At 59.9% G+C, this 27,910-nt stretch overlaps 2 protein-coding genes across 3 annotated transcripts; both read right to left on the bottom strand.

Moving 5' to 3' along the window:
• Nucleotides 1-639: 639 nt before the first annotated feature.
• TPD52L2 (TPD52 like 2) lies at nt 640-17,634 on the bottom strand. Of its 2 annotated transcripts, XM_082670148.1 has the most exons (8): nt 17,461-17,634; nt 14,925-15,070; nt 12,951-13,099; nt 12,044-12,103; nt 7,645-7,746; nt 4,626-4,652; nt 2,742-2,790; nt 640-2,214 (listed from the first exon to the last, which is right to left on the bottom strand). In XM_082670148.1, the coding sequence occupies exons 1-8, from the start codon at nt 17,477-17,479 to the stop codon at nt 2,119-2,121; spliced, it is 648 nt and encodes a 215-aa protein (XP_082526274.1). In that variant the 5' UTR covers nt 17,480-17,634; the 3' UTR covers nt 640-2,118. The 2 variants fall into 2 exon arrangements, with proteins under 2 accessions (XP_082526274.1, XP_082526275.1); XM_082670149.1 differs by lacking the exon at nt 4,626-4,652.
• A 1,985-nt stretch (nt 17,635-19,619) lies between these two features.
• On the bottom strand, nt 19,620-21,034 carry ABHD16B (abhydrolase domain containing 16B; the record flags this gene model as incomplete). Its single annotated transcript, XM_082670581.1, is given in 5 exon segments — nt 19,620-19,637; nt 19,641-19,978; nt 19,981-20,094; nt 20,097-20,883; nt 20,885-21,034. Coding segments are annotated over 5 exon segments (1,407 nt in total).
• Between the last annotated feature and the right edge of the window lie 6,876 nt (nt 21,035-27,910).

Raw genomic sequence — 27,910 nt, 5'->3', positions numbered from 1 at the left:
CACGGCACCCCTGCACTCCACCCCCAGGTCCCTGCTTCCCACTCTGCACCACCTGAGCTCACCCCCCCCCGCCTCATTCCTCCAGGACTTGTCTACCCGTGGTCGGCACCTTCACGTGGTGCCCCAGCAGAGTGGGGCCACGAGGACGGGAAGATGGCCGCACACTGTTGGCCCAAGGAACGGGACCCTCTTCTTCCCAAGGTCCGCCCCCCTCTCAGCGAGCCCCTCCACCCACCCACCCAGCCGAAGACACGGGTGCCCTTCCTGCACCACAGCTGTTACAGCTGCAGCCGGACGACCTCAGGAGTTCAAGCAGCTCTCACGCCAGGCCCGAGCGCTTCAGTGGGGTGGATCCTGGCCGGCCGGACACCCTCTTGCTGCAGTGCCCGCCTGCATGGCTCCGGCAGCTCAGCCCAGACTCGACTGTAACCTGGCCGGCTCCTCCCCACGGTCCATACCCCTTCCCCAGAGACCCCACAGCTTTGTCACCAACACACCCTCTCATGGCACTGAAGATCTAGAATTTGTATTTGAGACCATCTATTTCCTGCCTGCCTCTCCCTAGGGTGCAGGGATCCTGCCTGTCGGTTATTTTGCCACTCTTTCGCCACCTTCCTGAATGAAGTAAGATACACCACACAAGCTTAAGTGGGTTTTCCCCCAAAGGAATGCTTTATTGACAAATCACCCGTTATCTACTTTAAGGAAAAGATAAATCAGTTATTACACCTGCATCCTGCCTTCCCATCACACCCCATCTGAGAGATTCCAACCCTGGGGAAGGAGCACAGAGCAGCGTTCCTCCCAAGGCACGAGTGTGGACGGCAGCCACCCCCCACCCCCCAGTGTGTCTGAAGTGACCAGCAGACACTCAGGTACCAGACAGCACATCACAGTCGACCAGAGTAGACACTGAGCTGACGGCTCCTTCCCTTCAAGAGTGCACAGATGCCGGCGAGGTCTCTGCCCGCTAAGAGCCTGTAAGGCACAGAGCGCCCCTCCAGGTGCGCCAGACGTGGAGCCCTGGGTGAGAGGCTGCTGGGCTGTGGCAGCATCGGAGCAGAAAGAGATCTTTGTAGCTCCTGAGAAAAGGCAACAGCAGAGTCCCAGCTGACCCGACGCCCTGGCCCTGACCTACCTGCAGGGTCTGCCTGTTGCTCGCTGGCCCTGGCGTGTGCCACACACCCAGGTTGGAGCCGCTGATCGGTGACGTGCCAGCCAGGCCCAGCCTGTACAGGGGCAGCGCCAGCCCTCTGTGAAGGTGCTGGTCTTTCTTTCTCCCACCCCCACCAGCCAGTGGGAGCTGCCCCGGTCACTGAGAGGAGCGAGAAGCCAGTTTTCTATACGGGGATGGAACGCACTCGTGAAATAAAACACACCACTGGCACAGAGGTGCTGCCCCTCGGCTGGATGCAGGATTTTACACAGCACTCAAAATCCACTAAGGAACCCTCGTTTATACATACAAAAACATTATAAACAAATAAAACATAAGGCAATATAAGGCGTGCACTTCAGCTTGAGTCCAAAGGAATAACATTCTCTAACTGGGAGGCTAAAGCTGCTTTGCGTAGTTTTACTTTCTGAAAAACCCACTGCTTTTAAAAAATAAAGAATTTGCTTTTTTTAAAGCTAGATCATTAGTGTAATGGTTAGGCATCTGCTGCTACTCAGCCTTCTGGAAGCTCTCAGAAAATGGGGAGTTTTCCTGTTTGGCATTTTGAAATAAAACTGCAGATCAGGCAGGGCTTTCTGGATGGCTCTTCCTTCTGCGACTTAGGGAAGGAGTTTTTATACTTATCGCTCTCCCCCCCCCCACCCCGCTTTCAACATGCTGATCTACTAACAAGACTCCCAACAGGAGCTTGGCTTTGGCTCCCACCCTGGGACCCACCACCCTGCCCGCTTCCTGCTCCAAGGCAGGACGGCGCAGTGATTTGCTGATCTGCCGACAGAAGGGGAGGCATCTGTGTACAAGACATGTTCTCTGACCCATGCGAGCGCGGCAGCCACGTCTCCACGGGGATGGCGTGATTGTTCTCAACACCCGCCGCTCGAAGTTGCAGTTGTGGCGATGACGGTGTGCTTGTTCCGTGGCTGGGCAAAGCCGCTACAGGCTTAGAAGGGCGTGTGATCGGGCAGGGGTCTGTCTCCACTCCCGGTCGGGGAGGGAAGGTTGTCACTGCCATTCTCTCTGCCACTGACAACCTTAGACTACAGATGGGAAAAGACCAAGAAAGAAGAACATGAGACAGAGCACGCACACCTAGCAGATCCTAGGCCCGTGCTGGGAATTCAAGGTGTCCGATTCCTACGTGAGTTTATGTCACATGGACGCCGCTCAGCAATACAGAAAACAAATCACCAACACGGGAAACAGGCTGGATATCTCTCTAGGAAACTACACAGTGAAAAGAGCCAATCCCCAAGAGACAACACGCTGCGTGGCTGCATTTACATGACGTTCTTGACACAACAGAAACGGAGAGCAGGTTAGGGGCTGCCAGGGGTGTAGAGCAGGGGGTAGGCAGGCCGCAGTCTCTGTGGGGATGGTGGAACTGTGCTCTGTTGTGACTGTAACAGCCACGCGTCCTGGTTGTGACACTGCAGGACGTTACCACCGGCGGAAACCGCACAAGGTACAAGAGCTCTCCGTATCATTTCCCATAACTGCACGTGAACCTACAATGACTAGTGACGTGTCCCACCCCGGCAGAACTGGGCGGTCCAGATCCAGTTACCTTTATGGTCCCAACTCGGTCCTCAAATGACTTGAAGGTGGCAGAATTCCTTTAAAGAGAGAGAAAGATGTCAGTATAAGGAGCACACTGCTTTGTCACCCTCCTAAACCTGAAGGAACTCGGGGTTAGGGTCATCTTCTGGAGAGATCCCTGAGAGATCCCGAGGTCTCACTGCAAAAACATGACGAGCCAAAAAAAGGGGAGGGGGCACACATGTTCAGAGGCTTCCCCAGGACAGAACCGAGGTCAGCCACACCCCCCAACTGCAGGACAGAAGATCTGCATGCCACCAGCTGGTGAGCCCCAGACTTCATCTGGGCAAACTGCGGACCCCTTGACTGGGCAGCCGGGGGATGCCGGGCACGTTTCTGCTGCGCCCTAAATGCACATCTTGGGGTTATGGAAAGTCCCACGTGTTCTTCACACAGATCTCTCACAGAAATCGAGCAAGAGGAAAACCAAGGAGCATTCGGAGAGCAGAGAGTGACGAGGAGGCAGAGGACAAAGCAGGCCAGGCCTGGTCCCACCCAGCCCCCGTCCCCCTCCCTGGCTCCGCAGCTCCCTGAGCCCAGGCCTCTGGAGGCAGCCTGTCAGTGACCCCTGGCACGCTCGGGGGACAGCAGCTGCAGCAGATTCTCCTGGACGGGGACACGAGCTCTGCGGGGACCCAGGCTGCACCACAGAGCAGGAGCGAGCACAGGTGGGGACTTCGAGGAGGAACAGGTCCTGGCTCTGGCTGTTCTCAGGACATAGAGAGCCACCATAAAAATCCTGGAGACACCTGAGACCTCTTGGCGTGTGCAAGCCTCTCTGTCCCTTCCGGCCCGGCCCTGAGGGCAGCCCTGGAAAGTTCCAGGTGGAGCCCAGTTTGGGGCCTCACCCCCACCAGCTCTTCAGCCTCGAAGAGTATCTCCCAACCCTGAGCCAAGAGGACGCTGAGGGGGAAAGTGGTCCTTGGTTCAGGGGTTTGGGGAGTGAGACGGACCAGCTGAAGCCACCCCCTCCCACCGGCCTCCCAGTGGGGTCCCAGCGGGCTCAGGGAGCCGTGGGGTGCGGGGGCACGTTACCTCATGGCCGGCATACTTATGGAGTGGCGGATGGAGTGGCTGCTGCTTGGAAGCATGGTAGGAGCAGAGAAGGAGAGTTAAGGCAAGGACAGGACCGGCCTCCCCGTGCAGGAAGCTGAGGCCCCGTCCACCCCGCACCACTGAAGCAGAGAAGCCGCAAGGCTGCCCTCGGGGGGAGAACCAGACCCGGGTGCCCCTCGCATGGCCCCAGAAGCGTGACACTGCCGGAAGAGGGTGCTGGGACAAGGAAACTAAGACGCCCTTGGCCTGGGGTGCTAAAGACACTTCTGGTGCCAAGAACCGCCAGGTGTCCCCACGTGACTTAACAGCCAGCTCCAGAGAGACCGGCAGAGCAAGTAGGAATATTTAAAGTCACAGGCTGCTCTGGACTTGGGTTCCAGACCTCCAAGGCGGAGGAGCGGCTCGATCAGCATGAGGTAAAGGACACTCGGGAGGCTGTCTGACCCGGTCCCAAGCACCCCGCGGCAGAAAGAGTGCTCGGTTGCGGGGAGGAGACCAGCTCCACTTTGAGGGGCAGGACTGCTTCTGGGGGAGGAGGACATGGGGACACGACGGCTTGAGGGCCGGCAGGGCCCCTTCCTCCCAGGAATAGAGTCAGGGGTGGGCCGATAGCTACTCGGTGAGGCCGGGTCAGAACGGGCGGCAACAGGACCCAGCCGGCTGCACAATCAGGGGAGGAGCCCTGAACCCGTCACGCCACTGGTGACCACCTTGCTGTGCTGGTCCCACCCCCACCTTCATCCGCACAGCCTCCCCTGGGGCCAGCCGTGCCCAGCGTGTCCAGCGTCAGTCTTACCTAAAGGAGTGTGAGAAGGGCCGAGCCCTGAGAGCGGCGGCAGGAGGAGAGAAGAGATGCAGTGTTAGGAGGGGCGCCTGGTCCTGCCCCGGCCCCTCTGCTCGAGCTCCGGAAGAGCACAGGGACGCCGGCGACCACGCTGCCAGAGGAGGGCACGTGCCCCCTCCCCAGCCTCTGCCCCGCCCTCCTGGATGCGGTCACATACGAGGGACCCTCGCATCTGACTACGCCACAGACTGGAGAGAAGGAGCCCCAAAAAACAAGCAAAGCGAGGGCGTGAGGTGCTCTTCGGCCCCCGGGGTCGGTGCCTCCCCCAGGACCCCATCAGCCTGCACTCCAGCTGGGCTGGGGCGCCCCCTGCACCGCGACAGGGCCTGCGACACCCCCAGGGCTGAGAACTTCATGCTCTGGCTCCATCACCACAGATGACAGAAGCTGACCAACAAATCTGAGCGTGTCCAAGGGCAGCTGCCCGGGGGGGCGGGGGGTTGGGGAGGGGGACAAGGCCACCCCAACGTGGAGATCATTTCAGAAGTGACAGTCACATGGCCTGACGTACCCACACCGCTCTGGTGGGCGGCAGGACCTGCTCTGCTCGGCAGGAGAACGAGCCCAATGGTGAGAGGAGGCATGTGTCCCATCAAAGGTCACCCAGCTGGACGGAGGCCTGACCCTGCTTTAAGTGGGTTTTTGGCCCCAATCCAGTTCCCCCCCGCCGGGGATGCAGAAGGCCTCTCGACCCGGGCTACTCCTGGACGGGCCCTTCGAGACACCAGTGTGGGGCTGCTGTCCTGAAGGACTGAGCAGCACCTGACCCTGAACGTGCAAGGGAGACCTCCCTGATTCTCCTTCTTGAGAAGCTCCAAACCACGGAGGTAAATGGGCCTTGGCCTCAGAAACCACCTGAGACCACGTGGTGAGGCGATGGGGACACACCGAGGACCCTGAGACCCAGAGATCACAGTACCACTGGAATCATGAGAGCAAAACCAGCAGCAGGCACTCGAGGCCCCAGAATGAGACCCCAGCCAACAGGCACCGTGACCACGCGCCGGTTCCTCTGCCGGTCTGACTCACGCACGGCAGGCACAGGACCTGCAGCGACACGGCCACTCCGGGTTCTGAGCAGACAGCGGGGGCAGACGGAGCATGGGCCACGTCGCTGCTCCCCCAGATCGAAGCCGTTCGCGTGAGGAACTGCCCAGCAGGCTCGCCCGCAGCCGCTTCCACACGCGCCCGGGGCTCCGCCCTCTCGCCTGCTTTCCAGCCAGAGTGCTCCGAACACGCTCGAAAGTGAGCGAGAATACCGAACGTGAGCGCATGACACGAAAAATGAAAGAGAATGTTCCCAGAAGAGGACGAAGCAGACCTCTGTCACCTGCTTCAGATGCCCTGTCATCAGACCAGCCTCTGCAGGAAAGCACAGACCCGAGCAGACGCTCCCCTCGCTCTGTGACGGGCCCTGGGAGTGAGGCCTGGCCGCCAGGGGCGTGTGATCAGCCTGTCGCCAGGCTTACCCCAGCCTGGCTCAGGTGGTCACAGTAGGCATCCCATCGAGCGTCAAGGGAGACTCGATCCAGGAACACACCCAGAGTCAAGCATGAGCCGAGCAGCGCGAAGCCTCGGGGAGCAACTGCCACAGGCCCTCCTGCTGCCAGCGCAGAGCCACCGCCTGGGGTGGGGGGTCCCTCTTGTGCCCGAATCACAGCCATGGTGGGCAAGGCCTGCATCCGAGCGTGGCCCGCAGGGTCCCCCATTGTAGAGGGTGCACCCCTGAGGCACAGACTGCCTATTACTGACGGTTCAGCTTCTCCGAAGGTTTGAAGTTTTTCAAAATAAGAGGCTGGGGGGGGTCAAGGAGAGGAGAGGGGTAACGATGTCAAACAAACACTGATAAAACGTGAGCACGGCTCCAGGCACCAGCTGTCCTCTGCTCAGCCGGGTGGGGCCTGGGGCTTGTGAGCGCCTGTGGCCATTTGGCCAGGGCAGGGCTCCTATCTTGAGGCCCACGAGGCAGCCACAGGCTGTGAGGCAGGGAAATGCTTACCCTAAGCAGGCAAGAAGGAGCCCACTCAAGGGTGAGAGGTGAGGGGTCAGGGCCAGGGGGACTCCCAATGCCACGCTCAGCAGGCCAGACCCACAGCAACTCCATAGGATTCTTGGCTATGAGGAGATAGGGCAGGGCCGGCAGTGGAACCCGGGGGGCCAAGTCCAGGGTGCTGGCGATGGGGATGACCCGCACTGCCCGCTGTCTCTCTCCAATTAGTCCCAACAACCCGAGGGAGGCCCTTGTGAGGGCACAGCAAGGAAGGAGCTCAGCCAGGAGCCACACCCTGGCCTCTGGCTCCAAGGAGGCCCTGCAGGGGCAGCAGCGAAGCCCAGAGCAGGAAACTCAGGGTGAAGCCTGGCTTGGGAGCGGCGTGGCCATCAGGCTGGGGGTGGCCACTGTTGTGTGTGGTCCACCTAGTGCCCGGGCCCCCCACTCTCCCTGGCCCCAGAGGCACTCGGGTGGCCAGCAGGGTCTCAACCACTTCTGGGACAGAACGCTCAGTCGGGGGCCCTAGCGTGCAGCCGCACGCTCTCTGAGGGCAGGCCTGGCAAACACCCCGGGAAACACCACGCTTGCCCTCGACTTGTCCAGGCTGGCGGGCCACCCAGGCTGACGCTGCCCCCAGGCCGAATCGTTTTCTCTCCGTGGAACTTCCAACAAGAAGCATCGCCTCCACCAACCCTAAGTACCAAAGTTACCCACAGGCACCAGTGACCCCCCTCAACCCCGCACCCCAAGAAACATACAAATAAATGGCAGAGGTAGCCGGTAAACAAGAGTTTGTGAACCAACTGGTCAGGGGCTGGTGTGGCCACACCTGTGGGTGGTGAGGGGCCCCTGAGGCATGTGCATCTGAGCCTGGAGGCTCAGGCAGGCTTCCTGCAGACCCTCTAGTGGATCTAAACCCCCTAAAACCCCACCTGCCTGTCCCAGCTCTCAGGGTGGAGGTGTCAGGCCAGGGAGTCTCACCTCATGTCCCCAAGCTTCCGGCTGATGGCAGAGCCCATGGTGGACAGGGCTGCTGAGGTCTTCTGTCCTGCCTGAGAGAGGGTTTCCTGGGTCTTCTTGTAGCTGGAAGGAGAAACACCAGTTAAACCAACCAAACAGAAGGCGTAGCCATGCCTCCCCACACCAAGGACAAGGCACCCAGAGAAAAGAGGGGGCGGTCAGGGCGGTGAGAAAGCCTGGCCACCAGGAAGAGGACACGTGTCCTGTCTCAGGGCCCCCAGGGGACTGCATGAGGGACAGATGCAGCACTGCCAGGTCACGACCCCCCACCCTGTAATAACACCGTTTTCTGCTCTTCCTGTAATGCAGGCTCCCCTCCGTGGAAACTTACTTGCCCCACCCCTACAGCAAAGAGGCCCACAGAGCCCAGGGCCTGCGGCCAAGCAGACCAGCCCCTCAGGCCCTCCTGGGGCTTCTCTTTTCTCTTCTCGTCTAAGACAGTCCTCTGAGGACAGAACAGCTCGACCACACCCACAGGGGATGCAGCCGGCAGTGCGGCCTGTGCCGGGCCAGCCTTCAGACCCCGAGCAGCCCCTCCAGCCCTCCACTCTCCTGTTCTGCATCTACCATGTCCTTTGAGAACTGGTTCAAGGGGGTGGTCTTGGCGGAGACGGCCTGTTCCACACCCTCCTGCCCCATTCACCCACAACAAGATGGCTCGTGACCTCAACGGCAGTGGCACAGGCACGGGCAGGGTGCCTGGGCCACAGGGACGGCAAGGACACCCTCAGGCCCAGGCTGAGAGCCAACACCTACAGCTGCCAGCACCCCACCCAGCCCCCCGTCCAGCCCCCACCAGAAACAGAAGACACAGCAGCCTGAACCCAGGAGCTCCTTTCTAGCCAAACTGGCAACCCCACAACAATGGCTCGAGATGGTAGGGCTCCGGAGACGCCAGCCGGCTCCGGCCCTCCTGGCACCCCCAGGTCACAGGGGGCTGGCTCGGACAGCACCAGCAGTGGGGCTTCCAGGCCCCTTTCCCATCCACCCCACATCGTCGCCCTCGGGAGGCCCCACGTGAGCGCCTGCTACCCGCCTCCCTCAGGCCAGCCTCCTACCTGGTGCCCTGCACTCCCCGTCCTGTGGGGACGGCCTGGCCCCAAGCACCCTGGAGGGGCCTCCCTCCCCTCAGCTGCAGCCACTCACAGCACAGCAGAGCCCGGGCCTCAAAACACGTCGCTTCCCAGCAAGAGTTTGGAAATATCTTGAAATCGCTAAGACATTTGAGTTTATCTCAGTTTCCAGAAGGTCAGTGATTCTGGAACACACTGTTAATAACAAGGAAAAAATAATTTCTAAAATCCTTGCCGAAAAATCTGCTTCTGCGTTTTCTGGATTCAAAAACTAGTAAGAGGCCTCATTCTGAACCCAGGCCTTAGAAAACCCTGACAACGAGAAATTCCTCCCCCAGTGATAGTCTGACACGATCACAGAACTTAAGTGAACAGGAACTCAAAGTCCAATCACCTGCCCAGTGACCCAGGTATCTGGACAGCTGGGGCCTGGACAGGATCCCCCGGGCCGAGCGACAAGGTCCATTCTAGGCCACAGCTGATTCGTACCAAAACCCAAAGTCCACACCCTCCTTTCAGAGGGTTTCCACGCAGACTGTGGTCACAATTCTCCCAGGCGTCTTCTGACTTGAAGACGCCTTCACCCGGAGCTGCCACCTACACCATGGCCTGTCTCAGCGTCTCTCAAGACGGTGGCAACAGAAGTGGAGCATCCTGAGGGTGACCTAGCAGGGGGCCCAGGCACTGAATCACCAGCGGGAGAGGCGCGTGCTGTGGGCCACTCTGCAGGGAAGCACCCCTCTGGGACAGATGTGGTGCAGAGGCCTGGGCAGAGCCAGCGTCTGTGTCCTGGTAACTCAGCCCCACCCGTGCCTGAGAGCACCAGGCTGTGCGGCCCTGGCCGCTGCCCCTTTGGGAATTCCTTTCACCTTTTAGGAAGACAAAGGCCTCCTCCCAGGACCAGTGGGCGTGGCTGTCAGTCAGAGGGAGGCATCTGCTGGATGCTCCTCCTCCAGGATCCTCCCTTGGGGGGCCGTCTCCACCTGCCACTCGGTGGGGCCCGTGATCCCAGACTGCCTGGCCGGAGACTACAGCTCCCGGACCACAGTGAAAGCACAATCTTATTGGTGGTCTGCAAGACTGGGAAGATACCATCCAGCCCCACCAGGCACCCCTTGACCACAGAGGAGCTACCTGAGAACAAAGCCACTGTGGGGAGAGTGGAAGGGGGAGGGACACAGGTTGGGAGCGCTGGTTGGAGCCCCGGGCAGAGGGCCTGGAGCGGGGGCTTCTCGCCAGGCAAAGCCTCCCCGTCCCTCCTAGGCTGACACTATCTGTAGCTGTGCTTTCTGTCACCTGCGACCAAAGAACTCAACATGCCAACGAGTGACTGTGCAATTTACTGGTGTCCACACAAAGCACGATTTTAGCTATGATCCACCTAAAAAAGGATCCCATTAGGTGATCACTTCACGACCAACAGAGCACGGCTGCTGAATCAACAGCTGGCCGAGGGAAGAGACCCCCTCCCAAACGGCATCAACCCACTCACGACAGGACCGCTGCACCAGAGCTAAGTGCTCGGGCTGCACACGCCCGCCTCCTCCCCCTGGGCGGCGCTCTCCGAAAGGGATCCACCAGCACACGGATCGCGAATCGCGAAAGACAGGGTGGCTCCGAGGCTCTGGACGCGGAACCCCAGCAGCGGTCTCCGGCAGCCACCGCTAGGGAGGCACCAGTCAGACGACCCCGAGAGTGCAGAGCAGCTGTGTCGCGTCGTCACCGTCCTGGGCTATCACTGCAGAGACGCCTCCAGCCCTGACAACTCTACCACCAGACTTGGGGCTAAGACCTCGTGGCCGCTGCCTGATGAAGCGCATGAAAAGGGCCATCCCACCAGCCACACCTGCAGGCCCAGAGCCACAGGGTCCGTTCAGAGGAGTCAGAACCGTGATCGTCAGAAACAGTATCCCAGCAGCTTCCCGTCAACTGGCTTTACAGAACAGCACTAAGATCTCCCAAGGCTATTTTCAGCTCTGGTCTGCACCGTGAGCCTGCCTGCAGCAACGGGCTGCCCTACCAAGCCACGCAAACAGCACGAAACCCCAACCACCAGACCCACTCGGTGCCCGGCTCCCCTCGTGACCCCAGGCTGCAAAGGCTCCACGCACACAGCTGGCCCACCTGGGCTTCCGGGCACCTCCAAGACAAGCTGGGTCACAACCATTTCCTCTCAGCCCAACACAGAAGGGCTTTCTGCCCATGCCTTCTGGCAAGCACGACAGCACTTCCTTCTAAGCAAGACCTCCCAGAAGGTGACTATTTTAAAATACTGCAGGGGCTTCCCTGGTGGCGCAGTGGTTAAGAATCCGCCTGCCGATGCAGGGGACACGGGTTTGAGCCCTGGTCCGGGAAGATCCCACATGCCATGGAGCAACTAAGCCCGTGCACCACAACTACCGAGCCTGTGCTCTAGAGCCCGCGAGCCACAACTACTGAAGCCTGCGCACCTAGAGCCCATGCTCCACAACAAGAGAAGCCACTGCAATGAGAAGCCCGTGCACCACAATGAAGAGTAGACCCCACTCGCCGCAACTACAGAAAGCCTGCGCACAGCAACGGAAGACCCAACGCAGCCCAAACCTAAATAAATAAATAAAATCTAAAAAATAATAATAAAATGAAATACTGCACCACCCAGTTCAAAGGCTATACCCAAAACGGAGCACGAATGAAGCGCTACCATCTTGTTTAAGAATCTCAAATAAGACGTCGGGAGTCCTTCTGGACCAGAGGTCTGTCAGACACACAGAGCTACCCGTGAGGGTTCTGCGCTCTACTTATTTTCTGTGTGGCTGAGAGCTTGGAGTTTCTCAGGCCAAAGGAGCTCCTTCGAGATCTGACCCGCACGGCCCACGCTGCGCCCCCAGCTCAAGAGCCACCCCTAAGTGCAAGAGACCCTGAGAGCACCACAGCTGGAGCCAGGTCTGCAGGGGAAGGAGGGGGAAAAGCGCCATCAGCATCAGTCCAGATGGCGCCCAAGGTGCATCGCCAGCCAGACGTGGCCCAAGCTCAGCTCCGGCCTCTGATCTGAGGGACACACATCAGGCAGGGGGAAGTTTTCAGTGTGGTCTGGTGGCGGAGTGAACTTCCTTCAGCGTCTGCACCCTCTTCCAGAAGCATTTAAAGGACAGTTTCTTTTGTGTTTGAGAGGAGAAAAATTATATTAAAAATAAAATAGCCAAGAAACACCACAGCTAGGTCTGAGCCAAGTGTGCACAGCCTCCCTGTCCCTCAAAGGTGTCAGGAGGGGAGAGGATGGAGGTGCCGGCAGCAGAGGCACTCACAGGTCCGACTGGGTCACTTTCTCATTCCACTCTCCAAGTTTCTCAGAAGTTTTCACGTAGCTAAAAACAGAAAGTCTGTGGTAAATGATTTAGAAAAACTACTTCAACTCAGGTTTCAAACTGGCAAGTGACATTCCAGGGAAAACAGAGAAGGACCACTTGGTAGGAAGACTGAACGTTCAGCCTGCTTCTGCTCAGCACCGGCTCTGCAGGCCCAGCCACTCTCCTCATGCCGAAGGAGGGCCCGCTCACTCGACGGAAGCTGTGTCTTGGGGAACAGCTGGGAGGAGCAAGGAGGGCACAGCCCATGGCCCCAACACAGCCACCCTTTGGGGTTCAAGGCCTACAGTTTCCTAGGACAGAGAACTGGGCCTTTCCTAGGGCAGATTTATGAAAATTGACTTGGTCTTCCTGTGGGAACCTGGCTTCTCAGACAGTGGGAGACACCTCCCATCCCCCCACCTTGGAGGATGCGTTTCAGAGGAGCCACACAGCCGCACTACCCAAATTCAGAGAGCTGCGGCACAGAGGGTCTGGGTCAGAGGTCCTGACCACGTCATGCCCATGAGAAGGACTCATGTCCACAGACTCACGTCGGCAGACGCTGACCTGTGGGGACCATGGAAAACCAGCCTCATTAAGCACCTAATTCGTGTTCTCTCCAATGGAGACCCTGAAACATATTCTTCTTGTCAATTTCGGCTTGGACAACTAGCTAGCACGTCTGCCGCCTTTTAAAAACACGTGTAGACTCTACACTCTTTGAATAAATACAAATTCAGTTGCTGGCAAGGATTCAGGGCCCCCAGCTGGCTGCTTCCAAGCGGCACACTTGCTGACCCTGCTCCCAGGAGGCCCCTCACCCCCAGGACTCAACGCCCATGAAGCAGGTAGAGCAGACACTCACGCATTAGACACCTGTACATCATGCCAACCCCTGGACAGGTTCTGCTTCAGGCCCTCCAAGGTAGAAAGGCCCAGCCTCCTCTTCAGCTCTCCACAGTGCCTCTCCTTGGCTGCCAGCACCTGGCGCAGAGTGACAACTTCCTCCTCCACCTGCAAAAGCACGGTTACCAGGATTCAGCCACCACTATGGCAGGAAGTGACCACCATCCTTACACACGTCGCAGTGAAGGCCTTCTCAGAATCACCTAAGAATTTTCCATTTACAGAAACACAGCTCGTCTTAGGAACAGTCTACAGCAGGCATCGGTTCTGTTTGTATGTGGCACCAGCACCTCGACTTCTTCTGGAGAACTGTCCCGCCCCCCTAAGCCGAGTGTTCTGGCGGGGCTACTGACCACAGTGCCCACCCGTGGTTGACAAGCAAGGCCTGTCGGAGCTCTTCCCTGGGACTAGGAACGGGTGTTAGAAGACAGCAGCCCCTTTCTGTCCAGGCTCCGGGTCTGGGTGTGAGTAACAGAAGGTGGGCGGGTTGGCAGCCAGGCCCCATCTGCACCATGGGGGAATTCCACACGTCGGGGGAAGGAAGCAGAGCTGACAGACGGATGGGTGGCCAGAGACCCACGTGACAGAGAAACAACCCTTATGACAACATTTGTGTCCCAAGGTCAGCTGCCGGCCTCGGCAAAAGCCACTTACAGAAGCCCAAAGAAAATTCTCTTTTCTGCTTAAAGTAATTTGAGTTGGGCAACAGAAAAAATCTTGACAATAACGACCAGAACCTTCTCATGTCTTGAAACAAAGACTGAACTACAGAGAGGAGCATCCTTTAGAGCCTTCCTACTTTAGATTCTCAATACTTCCTGCTCCTTCCTGCTCCTATGTGAACAGCTACTGTAAAAAAAAAAAAGTCCCTTTCTTAAAAAAATGACTGTTTGGGTTAAGGCACTAACAACAGCCTAAAGCCCCATATATCACTAGATTCTGCTTTAGAAAATACTGAAAAAGAAACGATTCAAAACTACAGGATCATCTAAGGCCAAACTATTACCAGTCACCCCAGCAGTGACACTCGGTGACTCGAACTTTCCATTTATGGTGCTTTGGGCACATGGGCTTAAGGGCACGTGGACACGCAAGCTGAAATTTTTAAGAAACACAAGAGCTTCTTCATTTTGCAATTCACCTCTGAAAAAAACCTTGTGGTTTTATTCTCTAAACCAACATGTCCTGAAATAAAAGGCAAAACGTAAGTCTCCTGGGACTTCCTGCTGCTTCTCCTTTAACCTCCGTTCAATTCAGAAAGGGCGGCTTCCTCTATGGTCTAAAACCTGGTCCTGGGGCTGGGTTTGTCCGCATGACCAGCTCTGCTCAGACCCAGGCCTGGACCCAGGATGTATCAGGACGGGCTTGTTTCCGAAGACGGAGCAGAGAACTGCAACAAGCGTGCTCCAGCCTCTGCCTGACTGACGCCAACAAGTTCATTTCCCCAGATTCTGGAATCTCAAGTGAGTCACTATTAGACTCTGTATCACACCGTAAAAAGAAACACTCTTGGCAGTTAGTCTGAATAAAAATTATACGCAGACACTTTTGTTCTTAACTCCTATCTCCTCTTAAAGAGCTCTCACTTTAAAAAGATCACACGAAACGCTTTTTACAGAAGTATTTTAAAAAGAAAAATGAAGATCCAGGGACTGATATATCCATGGGGGTCTTGAAAACGCCGTGTTGATTCCAAAAGAGACACTCCCAGCAGATGGTGCGCTCCAGCAGCTGCCCCATGCGGACATTCTCCTCATGGAGCCCCCACAAGGTGCCAGACACACGCCAGCCAAGGGCTGCAGAGGGCAGTTTCTGTGGGGCTCCAGGGACAATCTCCCAGGGCAATTTCTCCAGAGCACAGCCGCACTCTGGCCCCTCATCAGGCTGGGAGGGCCTCACAGTCACCCCCGGATGGACAGCCATGGCACAGCACCTTTGCAAGCTCAGCCCTGAGCTCCTCCGCCTCGGCATCTGTCAGACCCTCCACAGCAGGAGCCTGGGCGGCCATCGCTGTGTCGACAGGGACATCCGTCATGGAGTCGGAGAGCAGACCTTTGTTAGGAGAATTCAGGTTGATATCTGCCAGAGACAAAATGCAGTCAGAGAGCATCAAATAAGAAGTCACAGAGGAAGAGAGGACAGAGGTCTCCACCGAGGGAGAAAGCAAGGGTGCAAGGGCAGGTTTAGGAGAAAGGGGCGGGGGACCCGTGGAGACAATGCCTCTTCTCTGAAAGGTTCTGCAAAGATGGTTTTGGCCACCAGACTGGGAGCAGCCACATCTCAGGCCACCCAAGTTGCTTCTTCAGGTTCTAGAAATGCTGGCACAAGGCAGCCACTCCCTAAATCTGGTTCCTCCTGTAAGAATACTATCTTCACAGACAGGAAACCTTTGTTAAAAATAAAGCCGCTGGATCTAACAGCTCTTCCATTTTTTAGCGTGAAGGAACTTAATACAGCTGTAAACACTACCAGCACCACTTTCCAATCAGCTGCTCGGCCAGGGCGCAGGCTAAGATTACACACAAGGAACACAGTCATCCAGCCCCTGTGGGGAGTCAGCAAAACAAAATCCGTTCAGTTCATCCTCGACCCTCACCCCACAGCAAGAAGGCTGCGGCAGTGTGCAGAGGGCACTGCCTCCTCACACCTCTGCTACACCCAGACCAGGATCGAACCCCTGCGTCACGTTTGTTCTCCACGTTAAACGCACTTTCCTGTACGCACTAGCAGGTTACAAGAAAAACACGTCTACGTCGGTTCTTTCCAATTCCAAGTGCAAGGCCGTCGTCGTTTAGTACATTATACAATCAGCATTGAAAACATCTTCCCTTTTGATCCGCACGTTCTGTGAAGAGACGGGCTCTGTATGGTGTTTGGCACATTTAAAAGTAAATTAAAGGGAATTCCCTGATGGTCAGTGGTTAGGACTCTGCGCCTTCACTGCCGAGTGCCCACGTTCAATCCCTGGTCAGGGAACTAAGATCCCACAAGCCAAGCGCAGCATGGCCAAAAAAAAAAAAGAAAGAAAAGTAAATTAAAGGCGCAGAACAGTAAAAGTGTCTTTAACTGCAGGTATGTTTGTCTACTCTAGAAACCCTAGAATCTGCTAAAAATAGGCGAAATGCCCTTAAAACCAAAGACACTCTGTTTAGCTGGCCGTGTCATTCCCTTCACATGTCCCACAGCTGGAGCCATGCACTTCTGTGGTGCTCTAGAAATGTTCACTAAATGAAGCTTTTCTTTTTAATCAACAGATTTCAACATTTAACTGAGATCAACCTACGTGGCTTTACTTCATCGTTCGTACCTGCTGTGTTGACCCTACTCAAATTCAGTAAGTGCCTCGAGATCCCTACAACTTTTCTATTCTTAAAAAACAAATAAAGGCCCTCAGCCACTGTCTGCTTATAAAACTGTGTGCTCACCCAACATGCTGTGCGCTGCCCAGTCTCTGGGTGAGACCAAGCTCGGTACCCCCTGCAGGCAGACGCTATTCACACCCTGACTCAGAGGTGACCAAGGTCCTTACCAAAGGACCTACAGAGAGAATTAGCAGGGGCTGCTGCAGTAGGCAACACTAGGGGGCCAGAGCCCCTCACCTGGGTGAATCTCAGCTCAGCCTGTATAATCATCTGCAAAATGGGGTTTTTTTGGACCATTATAAAAAGGTTATTGCGAAAATGGAAAAAGATCTGAGAAACAGGCTTGGAATGGTGTCTGGCACATAGAAGGTGCTCAGTAAATGTTTTCTGTCGTTCTCGTGACCGGAACCCCACGCTTATGACGAATTCTAATGTTTAATTAATACGCTGACACAGATCAAACGATAGAAAAGCACCCTGAAATCATCCAGTGTAGTTACATCAACGTAGGATTAGCACTCCCTCTAGAGCCCCAGGATGGAAGACAGACTCGTACCACCTCCTCAAGATCTTAAGCTTCTGGGCCCGCTCCACACCCCCCAGCGGCCACCTCCAACTAGTCTGGGATGTCAGTTCCGGAAACAGGCCTGGTATGCTGGGTGTGCCCCTGACTCACTGCACCCTTCCCCCTCCAGACAACTCTGCAGTAGGCTGGGCTCCGAGCTGCGTTGCCACCCAAGGGGCGCTGCGCCCAACGCGAGGACGGCGTCGCCTCCCTTCCCCTCCCCGGGCGCCGCGCACGGCACCTCGGCCCGCATCCAGGGCCGGATGGGGTGTCCCCGAGGGCCCTGCGCAGGGACTGAGGGCGGCCCGCCGGGCAAGAGTCGGGCGGGGGCAGAGTGGGAGCTACCCGGAGTGACGAAACCCAACGCTCTGGGGCGAGGGGAGGGCGCTGGGGAACCAGTGCTCAGAGCGATCCCAGCGGGGGCGGAACACCCGCCAGGAGCTTCGAGGCCGCGCGCGTGGGAGAGGAAGAGGTGCCGCGGGACGGGCGGGCGCAGGCGGAGGGGCCCAAAGGCCGCCACGCGGCGCCGGGCCCGCGGGTACCTTGGCCGGCGGAGTCCATGTTTAGGCGGCGGCCGCGCCGCAGCTGGCGTCGAAGCCGGGGTCGCGGGCGCAGTGGGAACCGAGCGGGCCGCACCAGGTGTCGCTCGCCGCTTACGCACCAGCCAGCTGAATCGCCTCAAGCGCCGCGGCATTACGTGATCAACAGCGATACGACCCACTTCCGCTTTGACGCGCGCTCCGCCCCCCCCGTCCCGCCCCCACGAGCGGTGCCCAATGAGGGAAGTGTTTTGGCCTAGTCCCGGTTCATCAGCTTAATATGATTGGTCGAGGCTGCGGACGAAGCCGGAAAGGGAGGCCGGTCCACCAGCGAGAAGCACAGGTAGAAGGGTCTTGAGGTGCACGGAGTAAGGTGGGAACTGGGAGGACCATGCAACATGGCGCTACGGGATCCCGGAGGTGGGCCTCTTGGAGGTCTCCAAGGTGTTTGCCCCTGCCTGCGAGCGCCACGGCTCACGTACTTCGGCGGGTCAGACTCAGGCCGCTTGCGATCCCTCCGAGGCCTGACCCACTGACCTTGGGGCTCTTTTTTTTTTGCGTCTGTCCTTTTTGTAGGGATTTTAAAGTTGTTTGGGGGTTGCGCAGAAAAAGGCGCGACCACGAGTTGCTCTCTTCTGGCTGGAGGCGCCCTTCGACCCCGTGTTCTCTCACTTCCTTTTCACAGCAATCCGGTGAGACAGATGGGGCCCTCCCCACTTTACAGATGAGAAAACTGAGGCCAGAGTTACTTGCCCATCACTCAGCTAGTTGCTTCCTGCAGACTCCGGAGAAGGGTTTGCCAAACTTGTCAAAGGAGAGGTGTGTAGCCATTAGGCAACCCGGTCCCGCTAAAACAAGTCCCACGACTACCCTTCCTTGGCTACTAATTGCCTCTGCAAGCAATCCGTTAGTGCAGGGGCCCGGGCTGCACAGCAGAAGGTGAGCGGCGGGCAAGTGAGCAAAGCTTCATCTGCTCCCCACCGCTCGCATCACCGCCTGAACCTTTCCCTCCCCCTGTCCGTGGAAAAGTTGTCTTCCACGGAACCAGCCCCTGGTGCCAAAAAGGTTGGGGACCGCTGCTTTAGTGGTATTCAAACCCTTGAGGATCTGACCCTTCTGGACAGCATTACCCCTAACAGCCAAGCCACCCTGCAGGTACTAATCCCTAGGAAGGAAACCCATTCCTTCACCTGGCTAACTCCCCTTACTGTCTCAGCTCAAAGCTCACCTTCTCCCCATAGGTCTTCCTGGTACTTTAGGTCACCTTAAGTACCTGCTTCTGCTTGCACTGGCCCAGGTGCATCCAGGCCAGGTCCTGCTCTGGTGCTGTCAATTATATGCCTGCCCCACTTGCCTTCTTTCAGCTTTTCCAGAGCTTCTAGCTGGAACCACCCTGGCCAGCCCCTGTCCCCAGGGGTTGAGGACAGCCAGTAGGCCCTGCTTCATACAATTAAGGGCAGGTGGTAAGGATGCGACTGCATTACAGATGGTGGTGGGCAGAGGGCTTGTCTCTCATTTTGTATGGCATCCCTGAGCCAGGAACAAAGCAATGAGTGATCAGTGCAGGTGTGTCTGTAGTCCCACCTGGACTGCCTGCCACTTACTCTGAGTCTGTGGTTCCACGGTGAACCCCATCCTGTAGAAGCCAGGAATGGGGCTGGGGGAACCCTATGAAGCAGCAGCATCGCACTCCTGGGGAGGTCCAGCTGCTAAGACTTTTACAGCCCTTCCAAAGCCAGTGTTCTTTCATAGTTAGAGGCGACTTGCACAGACGCTTCAACACTCATCTTTCCCAGAGTCATCCTGTAACCCAGGCCAGGTGAAGGACGCCTCCTGTTGTCCCACAGCCCATGTTCACACCATCCTTTCTAGGTGATCAAGGCACCCATCACACAGTGTTGCCATAAACTGGGTCAGGTTAATCTTTGCATTCCCCTTAGGAGCTGGGAGCAGACTGGGACCGTCCACAAATGTTGGAGGGAGGAAGAGAAAGGAGGGAAGGGGATGCCCCAGTGAGGGAGAGTGCCAGGTCTGCCAGGTCCCTATGCACTGCCCCACCCTCCCCCAGACACAAGGTGGGGATCCCAGGCGGGGATCCCAGGCAGGGCCAGCTTTACTGGTTTGGGGTGGGGGGTGGGAGAAGGGACACGCAGAAGCACAGTCTACAGCCTCCAGGGCAACTAGAAGTCCTCAGGTTCCAGCGGACTGCAGTGGGTCGCCTCCACGTTCTTGAGGTGCTGGCGAGCCAGGAACCGCGCGAGCTGCCAGCACCGCCGCCGGCTCAGGCCCTGGCCCACTAGCCAGGGGAAAGCGAGCCCGTGCGGGCCCCAGGCCTCCTCGTCCTCCTGCCGATCCTCGCAGCGCGCGCGGTAGGAGCGCAGCAGGGCTAGGCACCAGTCGTCGTCCACGCGGTAGCGCGCGTAGAAGGTGGCCTCCTGCGCCAGGCTGCCAGCACGCAGCCATAGGGTCACGACAGTAAGGCCCTCGCGCGCCATCACGGCGGGGTAGCGGTGCGGCAGCAGCGCAGGAGCAGCTCGTTGCTGCGGTGGCCCTCCACGTCGCCCGACGGCAGGGGGCGCAGGGGGCCCGAGGTGCTGACCACGTCGTCCGGCGTGCGCCGGAGCAGCAGCACCGGCCGGGGTAGTGGCATAACTGCTCGGCCACGTTGAGGTTGAAGTGCTCGCGCACCGTGCGCACCACCAGCCCCTTCCAGCTGTGGGGCTTGACCTTCAGCGCCAGCGGCACGAGGTCGTCGAAGGTGGCATCGAGCACCAGTGCGCCCAGCTCCGGGTACGTCATGGTGGCCCACGAGGCCGTGAAGCCGCAGATGGACCAGCCGTAGACCACCACGTGCGCGGGCGGGAAGTGCAGGCGGTACAGCGCGTACTTGATCACCACGTCCATGGCGTTGGCGTCGTGCTGAGGGAACGGCGCGCCCGTGCTGCCCCCGAAGCCCGGGTGGTTCCAGCCCAACACCGAATAGCCGGCCTCCAGCGGCGCCGACAGACAGCCCATCTCGTAGAAGCCGGCGTTGCCCTCGCAGCAGATGGCGAGGCGCAGGCCGCGGCCATGGCTGCCCAGGCGCTGGCGGCGGTCCATGAACATGGTGTCGATCTCGTTGCCGTCACAGGCCACCAGCTTGGCGCACCGGCCGCGGTAGCGGTCCACCAGGCGCTCCTGGCCCTGCCGCAGGAGCGGCAGCAGCGCGCGTGTCATCAGGAACATGGAACTAGGGTACACGAACCAGCGGCCCACTGAGTGGGCCAGCACGTAGCTGGCGAGCTGGCCGGGCAGCTCACTGATCTGCTGCAGGAGGCACTGCGCCTGGCTGCGCGCCCCGCGGGACGGCCGCCCCTGCACGTCTTCGCCCAGCGCCGCGCCCTGCAGCAGCCACATGCCCGCCGCGGCTGCCGGGCACGTCAGTCCCCCGGTGACCGCTGTGGCCCCCGGCGGCGGCGGCGTGCACGTCATCCCAGCGGAGGTCCACAGGCCAGCCGCGGAAGTTGTAGGTGTAGTTTGCTGTCAGGTAGATCTTGAACAAGTGCACCAGTGCCTTCACGAAGCAGACGACACACATGGGCGCCGAGGTGCTGGGCCCCGACAGACAGCCCTAAGGCCCAGTCGCCGGGCCGGGTCGCGCTTGCAGTGGGAAATCTAGGTCCGGCTTGGAGTGCGGTGTCAGGGCCGCGCGCGCGCGTGGGCGCGCGTGGCCACCTCGGGACGTGCCTCCTCAGGGCTTGGCCCTCGTGGCCTTTATGACCTGGGCCCACGGGGGCCCAGGGGAGGCGTCCTCTGCCCGGCGTGGGCCGGCTTTGTGAGTCACCGTTGCCCGGGAGAGGCGGCACTCTGTGGTGGGCGCACAAAGGGTTCCCGGGCGTGGTGGACCGCGCCCTCCCCCAACACCCCCGCCCGGGCCACAGCCTCAGGACCCTGGCGCGGCCACACCCTCGCCAGGCCCTCTTTGGCCCGCATCCTCCCGGGGCCTCATTAGCCTCTCACCCACCCCCAAGGCCACCTCCACCCGGGCCTGAGCAGCGTCTGGTCCCCTCCTCCTTGAACTGTAGGTGGACACCCAGGCCAGAAATCAACAGTGCTGACCTCTTCCTGGGTCTCACCGGGAAAAATACAGGGCTGCCCATGGCCCTGAACCCCCGCCACCTCCAGAGGCGCCTGCCCTGGTGGGAGAGGGAGCAGAGACAGGACGAAGCAGCCCTGGGGATCAGGCTGTGTGAGAGTCTGCAAAGGCTACGTGGGACCCCCAGCGGGCCGGCCAGGGGGAGCAGCGAGGCTGGCTGTGGGGCTCTTTGCTCACTTGCCTGTGCCCCTGCCCTCCACACCTTCCTTCCCAGGAAAGGGGGTGAACGCAGGCTGGAAACCTCCCCCCTGCCCGCCCCTGCCCCCCGCACCCCCCCAGAGCCGTTCTGGATCCTCTTTCACTGACGCCTGCAGAGGCAATGACCTTCTCCAGGTGGGTCGTGCCTGGCCAATGTTCCTCATTTTCAGCCCCTGGTCGAGCTCTCCTCTCCCTGAAACCACCCCACAAGATGTCCCTTCTCCTTTTCTGGAGGGCTCTCGTGGGTTCTCCTTTCTCTCCTGCACCAAAGTGGGCCTGCCCCCCTGAGGGCAGAGAGCAGGGCAGAGTCCATGGGGGGAGGCAGAGAAGAGCCAGGTTCCGGGGGGCTCCTTCAACAGTTGCCTTGACCTGAAAGGGAGTTTGGCAAACCCACCTGGGCCCTCGGAACCCAAGAGGCCTGCCTTGGAGACCCCAGCCCTCTGGGGAGGGGGCGCCAGGCCCCAACAAGTCCTCTCTGCTCTACTGCCCTGGGAAGCTGAGCTGGGGCATTGCTGGCTCAGTCACCTGCCACCAGGCTTGGGACACAACTGAGGACGGACGGCTGCTGTCCTCCGGGGCTGGCGGGCAGGAGGGGTCAATGGGCAGAGTGAGTGAGTTGAGAGGTTTGAGTATCCATCCCCCCAACCCCTGTTTCCAGGTAAAATACAGAACACCCAGTTAAATTTGAATTTCAAATAAACAACCAATACTTTTTTTGAGTATAAGTATGTCCTAAATATTGCATGAGACATACTCATATTAAAGTATCATTTATCTGAAATTCAACTGTAATTGGATATCCTGCTTTTTGGTTTGTTATTTTTTGCTAAATCTGGCAACTCTACCCCCAGCGCCCCTCCCCCAGGCGCTGAGATTCTGATCTTCCTGATTATCCAGCTCCTATCCCAGACTGGGTCGCTTCACTCATCAGTTAGGTCCTGAGGCCCAAGGGGGTGGCCCAGAGTCCACAGGCCCACCTGGGTGAGGGCTCCGCCCCTGTTCCTTCTGCCCTGAGAGCACTTCACTTCTTTACTAGGTCCTGGGTGGCAGCAGGGGCAGTGGGGGGACCGCCCCAGGAGGGAGCCCGCAGGGTGCCCTGCCTGGGGTCAAGGGATGGGCAGAGCTGCCCATGGGGATTGGTGGTCCTGGTGCACCTGAGAAGCCTGCCCCGGCCCCGAGGTTAGGGGGGGCGTGTGGGCGTTTACTCTCCTAGGGACCTCTTTCATAGACTCATATCCTGGGGTGGGTGGGGGGGTACGTGCAGACCCAGAGGCTCCAGGCTCACTTCGCGAGCCCTCAGGAGCGACCCCGACAGCAGAGCAGAGGCCTCGTTCTGTGCTCAGCCCGAAGCCAGGCGGACGTAGCGGCCACGGTGGGGCGGCCCACAGGATCGTCTGCACGGTATGGTGGACACACCACATTTTGTGCTGATTCCCCGGGGAGAGGTGGGGCATGGAGAAGCAGCGTCCTCCTGAGGGTAGTCTCCCATCTTGGTTGGAAATAGAGGCTTCCCTTTGGCCGGGCCCACCTGCCCTTGGCTCCCCCGGCAGAGCAGGAAGCTTGGAGGAGGGGGAACAGCCAGAGACCGGATTCTGGGGGGCAGAGGTCAACGGGCTGGGGCTGCTGGCCCCCCGGAGCCCTTACCCTGTGTCTGGCTTGGCCCCTGACCCCACCCGCCCTGCCCCCAGCCCACAGGAGCCCAAGTGCCCCAGAACCACCAGCTCTGTTGAGACAGGAAAGCACATGACAGGAAGGGAGTCCTCCTCCTGCCGTCCCCTCTCCAGAAGAGCCCCCAGACTGGACCAGTTGCAGCAGCAGTGACCTCTTGTGCCCCCCCCCCCGCCGGCCCCGGTCTGCTCTGGGAAGGTGGGGCTGTGTCCCCAGTTTTCGGTGCTCAGATGGAAGAGGCCACCCCCCAGTGTCCACCGGGAAGACATCTGAGCGTGCGTCCCCCCTCCCCCACCCCCTCCTGCAGGGCTTGGCTGGGGTCTCTGACCTCTGGCCTCCACCCCACAGGGCTCCCACCCTCCCCCACTGAGCAGGACTCCCTCCTGGCCGGTTGGGCTCAGCTTCCCCAGAGGCCCCGATGTAGGCTGCCAGCCTCCGAGGAGGAAAGGAGGGAGAGAGGGAAAACCAGTCCCAGAGGCTGGAGGGGCGGCGGCAGGATCAGAGCCCCTGGCAGAGGGTGTCCAGGCTCTGGGGGCAGCACCGGCCCTGGGAAAGCTGGAGCCGCCCCACGGGAGGGGGAGCTGAGTCTGCACAAACGCCTCTGCTCAGGAAATGGGGTGCAGGGAAGGTAGGGGGTGGCTCGGAGCCCGAGGACAGGAGGGGACGTTTCCTGGCGGATGCGGGGTCAGAGAAGGAGCGGAAATGGCCAAGACAGCTGCTGAACATCTGGAATCACAGAGAGTTACCGGCGCCCTCAAGGATGGCGGGGTTTGTGGGGAGCTGTGCACACCCCCGCCCTCTCCTCCTGCCTTCCTGCGGGTCAGTCTCAGCCTCCCCTCCCACTGTCCCCCCCATCAGAGTAAAGCCTGAGTTGGGGTCAAGAGCCCTCCAGGCCAGTCGGACGGGGGCCTCCTTCCCCGGGGGCTCGACCCCCTGGCTGGTGCACGGTGTGTGCAGGCCACAGCCCCGCTCCTAGGGTGGTCCCTGGGGCCCCATGCACGACTGGAAGCATCAGTGCACACTCGGAGCCCCGTGTCGCTGCCGGCAGAGCCCCTCGGGGCGGACCTTACCCTTTCCACTCCTGCAGCCCCCACTCGGGGCTTGATGTAAGGCGATGGCTGCATTATGTTATGCAGTGTCACACAGGCTCCCTGCCACGAGTCAGGCAGAGTGTACGAAAGGTGACCGCGCTCTCCAAGCCCCTCTCTGGTACCCAAAAGTCTTAACCTTTCTCTACTTGCCCACAGACATGCCCACCTACAGGCCTGTGAGCATCGCCGCATGCCCGCAGCTGGCCAGGGGCCCCTCCTCCCCATGTGCAGACACTAATGCCCCAGCGTACCCTCTGCTGGTGGATACCCAGGTTTCCAGATCTTCCCCTTCGGCATGGCTGCCAAGAACACCCTTGTCTGAGGACCCTGCCCCTTGGTGATTTCCCCTCCACACCCGAGTCCTAAGAGTGTGCCAGGGTGTGGCCAGATTGCTTTTCCAAAAGTCTGTGCTGGCCTGTGAGTCATGTGGGGAGCTGTCTCTGCAGCAAGGCCAGGGAGTGTGGTGGTTTAGTATTTGCTGGTCTACGTGTGTATAAGTTTAATGAATGTTGACGGATCCTGACCCGCTGACCAGGCACCAGGAGCCATTCCATCAGTCAGGCAATCCAGTCCTGCTTTTTGCCCGCTGCCCCTCGGAGGTCCCTCACCTGTGGGACCCCTGGGCTGGCCAGCTTCTCTCGTGGTGGCCAGATGGAAACTGTGGCCTGGACCTCCGCCAGCCCTGGCTCTGGAGAGGGGAGACTGAGCGGGGCGGGGATGATGGAATGATGGCAAGGATGGGGTACCCTCGGCCTGGGAGTCAGGTCTTGGGGTTTGGGGGTGCTACGTGTTTTCAGCAGGAGACCCTGAAGACCAGTGATGATGGCGGGAAAGGGGATCACCACAGAGGGCCTGAGATGGCTCCTCGCCCACTTGCCCCAGCGACCCCCCTTCCCCCCGCCCCCGAGCTGGAGCCCTGGTTCCTGCCCACAGAGCCTCTCCTGGGGACGCTGACTCCACTGGTGGGGGTCTCCAGGGGGCACAGATGTTGCCTTTCCCTCCTGGCTCCTCCAAGCCCCAGAACCATCAACATTTGTCTCCTGGTGTTGAGGCAGAAGGTGGGAGGTGTCTCCAAAGGGGCAACCCACGCAGTGGTCCTTGGAGAGCTCCGGGGGCGACCCCGGAGTCTCCCACACCGGTGCCCTGTCACCCTCCTCCTGACACTCCACTCCTCTTTGGAGGCGGGGCCGTTACTGGGACGCTCCCACTCTACCCCCAGCAGCATCCTGCGTCCAGGCAGCCACCCCAAGAGTGAAGAAGCAGGTGGGGGGCGTGGGTAGGGGTCTCAGGAGTGAGCCCTCGGCTCTCCTCTGGAGAGTGGGAGACAGCCCAGGCGAGGACTGGGTGGGGATCCCCTTGGCCTCCAGCCGAGACCCCCAGGGCCAGCCTTCCTGGGGCGTGGCTCTCCCACCTGCCCCGGTGGGTGGGCTGCAGCCAGCTTCCGCTTAGGCCCGGCGTCAGGGCTGGGGGCTCACGAGTGGGGCTCCTTCCTGACGCCGCCCCCCCCCACACCAGAGAGCAGAGGAGGGGGGAAGCGTCTGGAGGTTGGGGGGGCAGAGTCAGCCCAGAGCAGGGGGGACCCTGCAAGGCCCCCGATATCTCCTGGGGTCTCTGGCACAGGGCCTGCTCTACCCTTCGGGGTGCGCAGCTGGGGGAGGGGGCTCTCCTTGGGCTGCACTGCCGGCACCTCCTGAGCGGATCTAGGTTACAGCCCTCGCGGCTCCTTCTAAGTCTCTTGCGCAGATTAAAAATGGCAACTGTCCTGGAGCTGACCCCAGGGGACCCTGGAAGTTTCCTCCACCCCCCCCCCCACCCCGCCTGCTCACAGACAGTCTCTGTTCTCAGCGTCTGCTCAGCTCGGGGCGGCTGCTCTGAGGCGCTGGCTCCCCGCCCCTCTCGCCCCGCCGGTCTCTGGGGAGCTGGCGCGAGGTCAAGCCCACCGCAGCCCATCCAGCCCACCTCCGTGGAGGGTGTGGGCGGGGCCGCTCCAGGGCCCAGACAGGCAGGCCCTTCTCCCCCGTCCCTCCCCTCCCGGCTGCCCCGCTTCAGGCAGAAAAGTGGGGCAAGAACGGAGGGGGGAGGGGGCGGAAGGGAAGGTGTCCGCGCCCCCTCGCCACAGCCGGGGCCCTGAGGGGTCCAGGAGGGGCGCCCCACGTTGGCTCCGGAGGTTTCTCTAGGGGGCTGCCCTCCGGGGGGAGCCCACTTGGACCGCACACACATCACACAGTCATGAAGGCATCACCACCCCCGGCGGCCTGGCTCCGGGACAGGATCTGGGGGCCAGGAAAGCGTCTGGGCCTTTGCCCTAAGCCCACCCAGGAAGGCAGTGGGGCGGGGAGGACACAGAAGCAGAGAGGGCCCCCTTATCCCCCCCTTCCTGTTCCCCACCCGCCCTGGGGATCTAACCGCAGGGCTGCCCACCCAGCCACTTTGAAGCTGCCGGGGCTCCTGCGCCGGGCCCGCCCCTCAGGCTGAGCTGCGTGGGAGCCGGGAGTGACCACAGGGCTGCCAGCAGCCTTTGAAGTGCTGGGGCGAGGCCGCAGGAAGTGGGCGGTAGCCCACCCAGGCCCTGGACCCACCCCACCCGAGGACTGGAGCCCCTGCCCACTGGGCCCATGCACTGGCCACCTGGGCTGCCCAGGTGTACCCTGGTGTGGGGAGTTAGGGGGTCAACTCCCCAGCCTCTGGCGCCCAGCCCTCATTTTGCCCATGCTCCCTCGGGGGAAGCAGTGGGGCCAGGAGTTGGTCCCTCTCCCTCAGCTAAAAATAGCGGGGCTCAGGCTGGGTGGAAACCCCCCTGGCGGAGGAGGAAGGAGCGGGGCCACAGGGCTGGGGCCTGGCCTCGGGGAGTGAGGCTGGGCAGGAAATGCCCGGGTGCCCTGTGGCCCTGGCAGCAAAGGTTCCCTCAATGGCACAGCCCCCCGGAAAGTCCCAGGCGGTGCCTGGGACCCGCGCGGGGCAGGAGTCTCCCAGGTCCCTTGGGTTGGGCCTCGCATCCCGGGGGGGGTCCCCCATATCCCAGCTGGTGACCACTGCCTGGGCCTGGCCTTCCTGGCCCCCAGGAAGCCCGGATGGAGCTCGTTCTTCCTCCTCGGTCATCTCTGCGCCTGGTGGTGAGCTGAACAGCCCGCCTCCAATCCCCCCTCACTTTCCCAGCAAGCACCATTCACGGAGGGCCTGCTGGTGGGGGACAGGGCTGAGCACGGCACGGTCCACGGCTGCCCCGGGTGCTGGCTGAGCACAAGTAAGGGCTTGGCCTGAAGGAGGGCTTTTCGGGAGGGAACACCGGGTGGTCGCCAGCCTGGAGTGGGGAGGGCAGGAGACGAGACCAGGAAGGTGGCGAGGAGTTTGCAGCCTGGCC

The sequence above is a fragment of the Grampus griseus genome (genome assembly GCF_964374135.1).
Source record: "Grampus griseus genome assembly, chromosome: 14".
Classification (NCBI taxonomy): Eukaryota; Metazoa; Chordata; class Mammalia; order Artiodactyla; family Delphinidae; genus Grampus; species Grampus griseus.
This window is presented reverse-complemented; position numbering and strand designations above follow the sequence as displayed.